We start from the raw sequence: 10,543 nt of genomic DNA, 5'->3' as shown, positions 1-10,543 counted from the left end.
AACAAGGCCACACTTCCTAATAGTGCCACTCCCTAGGCCAAGCATATACAAACCATCACATTCTACTCCCTGGCCCCCATAGGCTTATTCAAATATATGGGCCTATGGGGGCCATACCTAAGCATAGCATAAAGCAAAATACATTTAGTACAAATTCAAAAGTCCCCACAGTCTATAGCAGTCTCAACAANGTTAAAAGTCCAAAGTTCAAAGTCTCTTCTTAGAGCCATCCAATCACTTAACCTTAATCCCCAAAGCAAGGCAGGAAACCAGCTGGGCAAACTCTGCATCTCCATGGCTGATGTCAAAGTAGTCTTCAGATCTCCACTCCTTTTTCATCTTTTTTGATTGCAACAAACTTCTTTCTCCTAGACTAGTTCTACTCCCTGATAGCAGCTGTCTTCAGCAGGTATGGCTCAACTCTGCTATCTTGAATATCTTGGGTTCCCCAAGGTAACTTCAATGTTACAGCTTCTTGTTACAATGTCTGAGATCCACACCTGATCCTCGGAGCTCCTACAAAATGTTGGCATCACTTCTCCAGCTCTGCCCTCTGTAGCACTCTAAGCTCAGGTTGATCCACTCCTCTGGCCATTGNTGTTCTTGGTGATCATCCCACAGTACTGGCATCTCCAATATGCTGTGGTCTTCCTCTGCAACTAGGCTTCACCAATAACCTCTCATAAGCTCTCTTCATGGTGCCAAGCCTCAGATCCTTTACATGACCCTTTCAGTCCTGGGGCATCAACTATAGATGAGGCTGCACCTCATGGCCTTCCTTGACCTCTCATAGTACTAAGCCTCAGTTGTTCTTCATGACCCCTTCATGCATTCAAAACCAGCACCAGGGCTGGAGAGATGGCTCAGCAGTTAAGAGCACTGACTGATCTTCCGAAGGTCCAGTGTTCAAATCCCAGCAACCACATGGTGGCACACAACCATCCGTGATGAGTTCTGATACCTTCTTCTGGGATTTCTGAAGACAGGTACAGTGTACTTACATATAATAAATAAGTAAAAAAAATGTTTTAACACCAGTACCACCTGGGTGACTCTTATACCAAATACAGCTGCAGCATGAGCTACAACTTTGGATATCTCTGGAACAAAGATTCTTTGTGCTCAGAAAACACTTCCCAGAAGATTTTACCTCAGTAATCTTTGGGACCTCCCAGCTCTCTGCAGCCACTAAAACCACCTGTGGTGGTAATCTTCAGATCTGCCAAGGCTGCACTACTGTTTACACTGATTGCTGTCCTTCAAAGCCCAGCCTTCTGCAGTCACCATGAATCACCTGTGGTGGTAATCTTCAGATCTGCCAAGGCTGCACTACTGTTTACACTGGTCACTGTCCTTCAAAGCCCAGCCTTCTGCAGTCACCATGAATCACCTGTGGTGGTAATCTTCAGATCTGCCAAGGCTGCTCTACTGTTTACATTGGTCGCTGTCCTTCAAAGTGTCTCCACTGCCTGCTGAGAGGACTTTTAGATGTTCCAGAGACAACATCCTTTGGGCCTGCCTACAGACTCTCACCTGTGCTTTCAAAGACTGGGGCTGGGGGCAGGGTTTTTTCCCATGCTATAAAAATTGAGTTTCTCATTAAACCTTGGGCTTCGATCAGAATGTTGTCCTAGCCTCATTTCCTTTCACAGTCTTTTCTCTTTGCAGCCCCAGTCTGCCCTCCAGGACGAAACCAGTTCGAATGTGGCTCTGTACGGTCCCACTCACAGTGGTGCCAGAACAGGAACCCTGGAAAAGGCGGATTCAACTGAGGGATCGCTGTCTGTCCATGGTGGATTTCCTCGGAAGAAAAAAGAAGAAAGGTAGTATCAAACACCCTGGGAAGCAGGTATTCATGCTAGCACAGGTTCTAACCCTCACCCTTTTATAATTGTTGTACGTACGATACAGGCTAAGCTGGTACAGTGTTGACCCTGCGCTACTACAGCTTAGGGGGTGACAGCGAAATATGGGATTAGAAAATTCTAAACAGGCTTATGTCCACAGTCTTTAAGAACTGCTTCATATGAAAGGGATTAGGTTTGAAGAAGAAGTGGTAAAAAAAATTGTAGAACAGATAGATTCTTGCTGGCCATGGTTTAGAGAGGAAAATGGATTTTAATGTTCTCCTGGAGACAGACCGAAGTCCAGAGACGTCTGGCCTCCACTCTGGACCCCTGCAGGAGAAGTTTGCTACCTTCTATGTATTGTCTATGTTTGGTGCACCAATTGTCCACGTGTCAATTCATGTGTGTTTTTGTTTCATTGTCTGAATGAGTGACTGTTCTGTGTTTCATGTTTAAAAGAAATAAAGGTGGCTAAAACCTTGCCTGCTGATGCAGTTTTGGCTCAGTGGAGTCAAAAGAGGCTTGTGGCTTAGCCAGGAATCAAACACATCAGGAAAGCCCCTGCAAAAAAAAAAAAAAACTGTTTTTAAGAGAGTCACTGAACTCTGAATTTTAAAGCAAAGAAAGGATGATAGTTGGTTTTTTCCTAAAAATTTCTCATGATTAGTATATTTAGCAAGTGACAAGTGCCTTTTATTGTAATATTATAGCTACAAAAGGTAAAATTCTGTGGTCTAAATTTATAATTCGTGTAGCCACTTCATTTGGGTTTTTGACTTGCCTTAAGGGTATAAAAAATGCTCTGCATGGCTTAAGTTATTGGCGTTAACTAAAAGGTTATAACATTGGTAACAAAAAGGTTAGCCATAATATGGTAACTTAGGGTTAGAGTCATTTTAAACACGTGGCATAAGCAATCCAAAAAATAAAAATAAAAACAAAAACAAAAACAAAAAACTAGGCCTCTGGAAAAAGTTCTAATTGGGATAGTTTTTAATGTGACTCTTTTCCTAAGAGGCAGACATAGAGATAAGATTTAAAACATTGTCTCTTTAACGGAGCATCAAAATTTGCACTGTCCTGCATTCATAGGCAGACAAACTTCTTAACATTAAAGTGATGCTTCTGGTATTTTTAAGATAACAAATTGTTTAAAATTGGGTTTTGACGTCAGTTTGCAGCTTAAATTCAAATTTTAAATCTTTAATTCACCTATATATTATAATTAGGATCGTAAAGGGTAATCTTCTTATGAGAGCACTAGCATAGCTCTCTGCAGCCATCTGGCCTTACAAAACAAAGGACAGACTTATCTAGATATTTCGTCCTTCTGCAAATGTTGGACTCTCATACAATTTGGCTATGGTTGCTGCCTTATAGAGAATTACCATACAAGCAACCTTTTCACAATTTTAAATGTTTTAAAAACTCTTAAGACTATTCAAAATTAGAGGCAAGGGCAGACAGGTAAACTGTCCCCCTGAAATCTGTCCTCACTGCAGGAAGGCCAAACCTCAGACCAAATGCTCAGAGTAGGCCCTAGGAGGCCTGTGTGGTTTTCCCTTGTTTTACAAACCGTGCCTAAGGAAATTCTTAGAAACCCACCTCTCCCTGCCTTCAGAGAGATTTCTGGTTAGCCAAAAAATTGTTTCAGATCTACCCAGATGTTGTTCATAATAAAGTTTAAATTCAAAATTTATAAAAGATCAATCATAAAGACGTTACAGTCTGGCTTGCCTGCCATATATAAAATTATTAAGGAGTTCGTTTTTCCCTTGATAATTGTTAAGGGTTTGCTTCTGGTGAACTGGTAATCACTAAAAAGTTTTGCCTCTAAGTATGGCTTATACAGCTTACATTATGTAAAAATAATTTTTATTGTCTCTGCTTCAATACAAGAAGCTAAGAGTTAAATTTTTCAGCATGGAGAGTATTAGCTAAGGCCTCTAAAGGAAAGTTTACCTCAAATCTTGCTCTCACACAAGGACCTTTAAAGTTCTGGAAAATAATTTGCTCCATAAGATTCAGAGTCCATATCCTTTTGATATTTAAGGTTTTAGTTATGCTAAGAAAAATTGTGATATGAAAAATTTAAGAGCAAAAAATTGATTTGCTTCAAAATGTTTATTTTCCAAGCTTCCAAGAGATGTTAATGGGCAAGGATCTTATTGTAAGGCCTCAAGTTAATTTAAACCTTTCAATATTATCTCGAGAGACACAATTTAATTGTGAAAAAACAAAAGATCTTGCAAAAAATAAAGGAAGCTTTTTATAGTTATCAATTATAATCATTGGTAACTAAATACTACCTGCTTACATTAGTTATAGTTATTAAGTGCCTGTGAGTTAGCTGAGTGCCCTAACAGTGGGTACAAGAAATCTGATTTGGGATTATGTTTTTGACCCTCCCTTGTTTGCCTGCCTTGGTCCCAAATTGGACAAGCTAAGCTTCCTTGTTTCAAGCTTTTAACTTTTGGAATAAGAACACTAGAGACTTTGAAATCTGACTTGTAAAGATCAGTCATAAGAGGAGTTATAATGACTCTCCTCTTTCCTTCATTGTGACCAGTTACTCTAAACTCAATTTTGGACTGGTCTAGTAATAATTCCAATATTAAAGATTCCTAATGAAGATAGCTAAAATTCTTTATTACTAGCAGAGTTATTCTGGAGCCCAGGTTACTCTTACAGAGGATTTTCAGCAGTTATCTTAATTCTCAGAGCCCCTTTCCCCACACCTGGAAGCTATTGTCTGAGCTTGATCTTTGCTAATTTGCAACTGAATAGAGTGTGTGCAGCCAGCCAGCATTCAGCTTCGCCTTCGGAAGAGCAGTGGCAGAAAATTCCTCAATATGAAACACATATCGAATATATATTGTGGCCTTGGTCTAATTTCAGGAATAGGTGTGCTATGAGGGCCAGCCAGCCAGAGACGGGCAACCAGATTTCGGAACTATATCAATCTAAAACAGGTGTATATGCCAAGAGGCTGTGGTCTATTGATAATATTCCACAGAGCCATGTTTGTGCAAAATATTCACGAACAAGCCGTATATACGCTCCTAAGACAGAATTGAATACGTTCGGGAAAATCTGAGTCATAAGTCAGGCGCGGCCACCAGCCACCATAATTCCTAGGCAGGAATTACAATGGAGCACAAATTTGTTTTGTGCCAGTCCAGCTAAGTTTTAACGATGGAGATGAAATGAGAAAAGACTTCGAAAGGAAACGAGGCTAGGACATCATTCTGATCGAAGCCCAAGGTTTAATGAGAAACTCAATTTTTATAGCGTGGGAAAAACCCCTGCCCCCAGCCCCAGTCTTTGAAAGCACAGGTGAGAGTTTGTAGGCAGACCCAAAGGACAGAGATGTTGGGGCCTCCCTGCTCTCTGCAGCCACTAAAACAACATGCTGTGGTAATCTTCAGATCTGCCAAGGCTGCACTACTGTTTACACTGATTGCTGTCCTTCAAAGCCCAGCCTTCTGCAGTCACTAAGAAGCACCTGCAGTGGTAATCTTCAGATCTGCCAAGGCTGCTCTACTGTTTACACTGGTCGCTGTCCTTCAAAGTGTCTCCACCACCTGCTGAGAGGACTTTTAGATGTTCAAGAGACAACATCCTTTGAGTCTGCCTACAGACTCTTACCTGAGCTTTCAAAGACTGGGGCTTGTGGCAGGGGCTTTTTCCCACACTATAAAAATTGTGTTTCTCATTAAACCTTGGGCTTCAATCAGAATGATGTCCTAGCCTCGTTTCCTTTCGCAGTCTTTTCTCATTTCATCCCCAGTCCACCCTCCAGGACGAAACTGTTTCAAGAGTGGCCGCAGGCAGTCCCACTCACAAGTAATGCTGGTCTCTTATTAATCACCACTAATTTCTTAGGTCCATCAAACCAGAATCAATTATCCCAGTAATCCCTTTAATTTTTCACTCTAAAGCCAGAGCCACAAGGCCAAAGCTGCCAAATTCTGCTGCTTACAGTAACTGAACATGGCCCCCTTGTTCTGTTACATTATCACCAGCTCTCTGTTTTCTACCTGCTTCACTGCCTAAGACTGGCTGTCCTGAATCTTGCTCTATAGATTGACCAGGAACTCGGAGATCTGCATTCCTGTCTCCTGGGATTAAAGGTGTGTACCACCATGCCTGGATTTAAATTCATCTGGGTAGAATCTTGCCCCCAAGTTCTACTCCCTTAACCTCCTATCTCCTAGAACACTGAATTCAGCTCCACTTCACTTCCTTGAGCCCCTTTAATACTCAAACCATATGTTTTGTTTTTACTTTCTAAGCTAGCTTTGCTTGTTTAAAATTCAATTCATGCAACTTAGCCAGAGAACAAAGTCTATGATGGGTGTTTCTGAGACTTCCTTTTTCAGTGCAATTAATCTGAGTCTCTTCACTTTAGCTTCAGGCAGACTTTTCAGACAAGGGCAAAAAGTAGCCACATTCTTCACCAAAATACCACAATAACAGTCTCTAGGCCACATCCTGAAATTCATCTCCACTGAAACCTCTTGGTCCAGGTCCACACAATTCAAAACACTCTCAGTAACAAAGTCTTCCATATTCCCATTAAGCCCCATTTAAAGTATTCCACTGCTTTGCAAATCCAAAGTCCCAAAATCAACATCCTTCCAAACAAAATCATTGTCAGGCATATCACAGCAAACCCCACTCTTGGTAGCAACTTCTGTTTTTTGATTGTTTGTTTGTTTTAAAAAAAGATTTTTATTTATTCATTTTATATATAAGATGAGTATGCTGTAGCTGTCTACAGACCCAAGAACATATTGTCAGACCACATTACAGATGGTTGTAAGCCACCATGTGGTTGTTGGGATTTGAACTCAGCACCTCTGGAAAAGCAGATGGTGCTCTTAGTCACTGAGCCATCTCTCCAACCCCCCCCCCTTTTTAAGATTTTATTTAAGCAACTTCTGTCTTAGTTAGGGTTTTACTGCTGTGAACAGAAACCATGACCAAGGCAAGTCTTATAAAGGACAACATTTAATTGGTGCTGGCTTACAGGTTCAAAGGTTCAGTCCATTATAATGAAGGTGGGAGCATGGCAGCAGCCAGTTAGGCACGGTACAGGAGGAGCTGGGAGTTCTATGTCTTCATCTGAAGGCTGCTAGTGGAAGACTGACTTCCAGGCAGCTAGGACTAGGGTATTAAAGCCCACACACAGGCTGGAGAGGTGGCTCAGCGGTTCAGAGGCCTGGCAGCTTGTTCTCCCAGTGGTCCTGAGTTCAAATCCCAGCAACCACATGGTGGCTCACAGACATCTGTAATGGGATCCAATGCCCTCTNCTGGTGTGTCTGAAGACTGCAACAGTGAACTCATATAAATAAAATAAATATTTTTTTTTAAAAGGCTCATACCCACAATGACACACCTACTCCAACAAGGCCACACTTTCTAATAGTGCCATTCTGTGGACCGAGCACATACAAACCAATGCAGTATGAGTGTGTGTCTTTACTACATATATGCAGGAACTGNTGGAGCCAGAGTTGGGATTGTGAACAGTTGTGATGGTGAACAGTTGTGAGAGTGAACAGTTGTCATTGTGCACAGTTATGTGGGGTCTGCACAAAAAGTGTGTGCCATTTGGAGCTTAAAACATCTCTTCAGACCCAAATTTATGATTTTAGTGTGCTCATTAGAGTAACAGGTTTTACTGAAATATAGAAAAGTGAGCACAGAAATTATTCATCAAGACCTTTCATTGAATATTTGCTATTGGTATCAGTAAATGATTAGAAGGATTTTTAATCAGAATGTATTCATCTGCAGCCGTGTCCTTGTGGGCTGTCATATCAAAACTGGGATTCTAGCCGGGCATGGTGGCACATGACTTTAATCCCAGCACTTGGGAGGCAGAGGCAGACAGATTTCTGAGTTTGAGGCCAGCCTGGTCTACAGAGTGAGTTCCAGGACAGCCAAGGCTACACAGAGAAACCCTGCCTCAAAAAACAAAACAAAACGAAAAAAAGAAAACTTAAAAAAAAACTTCTGACCTGCCCCCTCCAATTGCCCTGACACTGCAGTGACTTCTTCATTGCTTACCAACACTGCCATCAGTTGTTGCTCCCTTTCTCACATCTCTTGGATTGAAATGGTTTCANTATTGGGTGCCAGCAAGCATTGCCACTGATGCCCCCCTCCCATTAATCCTGGGGCTGAAATGTCATGCTTGGATTCATACTCTCATTTCTACTGATGTCCTGCCCTCTCGACTATCCCTGGGGCTGAAATGTCCTGATTGGGAGCCAGCATTCATTTCCATTGGTACCCTGCCCCCTCCCATTAGCTCGGGGGCTGAACCCTGTTATGATTGGAGCCAATACTCATTTCTATTGATGCCCAGCCCCCTCCCTTAAGCCCCGGACCTGAAATGTAATGATTGTGCGGGAAAATTTATTTCCATTGATGCTCTACACCTCCCATAAGCCCTGGGGCTGAAATGTCATGATTGGGCGGGAAAATTTATTTCCATTGATGCTCTACACCTCCCATAAGCCCTGGGGCTGAAATGTCATTATTGGGTGCCACCAATCATTTCCAGAGATGCCCCGCCCCTCCCATTAGCCCTGGGGTTGAAATACCATAATTGGGCTCCAAGCCTCATTTCCACTGATGCACCCTCTCCCATTAGCCCTGGGCTGAAATGTCATGACTGGGCTCCAAAACTCATTTCTGCTGATGTCCCCCACCTCCCATTAGCACTGGAGCTGAATCTGTGTAATGATTGGGCGCCAAACTCATTTCAGCTGATGCCCCGCCCCTCCCATTAGCCCTGAAAGCAAAACCCGTGTGCTGATTGGCCTCCAACCTTCATTTCCGCTGATGTCCCGCCTTCCATTAGAATGTCATAATAGGGCTCCAGCCCTCAATTCCACTGATGCGTTCGTCTCCCTTAAGCCGTGTGCCCGCCACTCCCTTTGGCCCTTGCTGAGCCTGTCTTGATTGGGCTCCAACCCTCATTTGTGCTGGTACCCGCCCCTCCCATTTGCCCTGGGACTTAAATCCTGTCCTGATTAGGTATCAACCCTCATTTCCACTGATGCCCCGCCTCTTTCTCTAATCCTGGTGCTTAAATACTGTGGTGGGGGGCAGAAACAACCATTTTGGTCGCTGCCTGCTGCCTGGCTGCTGAGCTGATCTGGCGTTCGTCTGCTCTCAGGTACTTTGGGACTNTNGGACTGTGTTCTTTGCACCCGCCCTGCCCCCGTGAGCAGGTAGGAAACCGCTGAGACTGTTGTAGTACAGTTCAAGCCCGGGACATGGCAGAATCGCCCTCTAAAGTGCAGCAGAATTATGACTGGCAGTGTGAGGATGCCCTCAACACCCACATCCAGCTGTGCCTCTATTCCTCCTACATGTACAAGTCGATGGCCTTCTATTTTGACCGTGATGATGTGGCCCAGGAGAACTTCAAGCGGTTCTTATTGACCAAGTCACACAACTGCCTGACCAGCACAAGGATGTTCATGTACCTGCAGGATAACCGTGGAGGCTACATCTCCCTTCAGGACATCGAGAGACCAGAAAGCGACAGCTGGCATAGCTGCTTTCAAGCCATGGAATGTGCCATCCAGATGGAGATGATGATCAACCAGAGCCTGCTGAACATGCACGAATTGGCCAAGGAGAACGGCGACCACTTCCTCTGCCATTTCCTGGAGCAAAACTGCCTGCATCAGCAGATCGACCTTCTGCAGGAGATGAGCAGCTACCTGAGCAACCTGCGCCAGATGGGGGCCAAAGTGCACAACCTGGCTGAGTACCTCTTTGACAAGCTCAGCCTGTCCTAAAGCTTCAAGTGGACTGAACTGGAATGTCCCCACTGCCATGGGGTCTTTCTCTGGTCATGACACCTGATGTTCATGTTGGTTTTGAGGCAAAGTTCCCTCAATTTTTTTTGTTGCATCTCTTGGACTGTTGTTTTAAATAAAGTTTGTTTGTTTGCAGCAAAATTGAAGTATCAAGTTGATGTTTAAATTCTTAACTTTGGGGAGTGTGGGTGTAGCTTACTTGTTACATTGCTTACCTGGTATTCAGGAAGCCATGGAATGCATCCCTACCATGGCCATAAACAAGGATATGGTGGTTCACCCCTGAAACCAGAGTGCTGTGAAGGTAGAGGCAGGAGTATCAAGTGTTGAATGCCACTCTCTGCTCTACAGCAAGGTAGAGGCCGTCCTAAGCTCCAGGAGCCGGTTCCATAAAGTTACAACACCATCAAAAATACTTTTTACTGTGAAAAGAAAAATGAATGTGGGTTTCAATGGGAGTTTTAAAATTTATGGTCAGGAGTATATCTCCATATTCATTCCCATTATTTGGAAGCTTTGAATATCCAGAAGTTTGGAAGAGAAACGGAGGTGGGAGGAGAGTGTGTTTGAATGGGAGACTGAGAGGGGGCAGCAATAGGGATGTAAAGTGAAGAAATAATTTCTATAAAATGATAGGGGTGGATGTCTAGGCAATTTCCTAACTTAGTTCTGTGGCATGAACAAAGCATGGATTTCTAGGAAAAGCAGAAGACCAACACATGAAAGATGCAAGAGCATCAGGCCCCAGGAAAGTAAAATTAATGGGAAGAATGTGGAAGCCCCAAACACAGAGACAAAAGAGNGTGAAAATGACAGACTTTACTAGAACTTACACAATCAAGGGGATGGAA

The 10,543-nt window shown here is 43.2% G+C and overlaps 1 protein-coding gene across 1 annotated transcript; it reads left to right on the top strand.

Annotated features, from left to right (window-relative positions):
• The first annotated feature begins 8,973 nt into the window (after positions 1 to 8,973).
• LOC110314735 (ferritin heavy polypeptide-like 17) lies at positions 8,974 to 9,838 on the top strand. Its single transcript, XM_021188970.1, has one exon. The coding sequence runs from the start codon at positions 9,141 to 9,143 to the stop codon at positions 9,669 to 9,671; it is 531 nt and encodes a 176-aa protein (XP_021044629.1). The 5' UTR covers positions 8,974 to 9,140; the 3' UTR covers positions 9,672 to 9,838.
• Positions 9,839 to 10,543: the final 705 nt, after the last annotated feature.

This window comes from Mus pahari, unplaced genomic scaffold (genome assembly GCF_900095145.1).
Source record: "Mus pahari unplaced genomic scaffold, PAHARI_EIJ_v1.1 scaffold_12274_1, whole genome shotgun sequence".
NCBI classification, from domain to species: Eukaryota; Metazoa; Chordata; class Mammalia; order Rodentia; family Muridae; genus Mus; species Mus pahari.
Note: the sequence above shows the minus strand (reverse complement) of the source record. Positions and strands in the feature narration are given on the sequence as shown.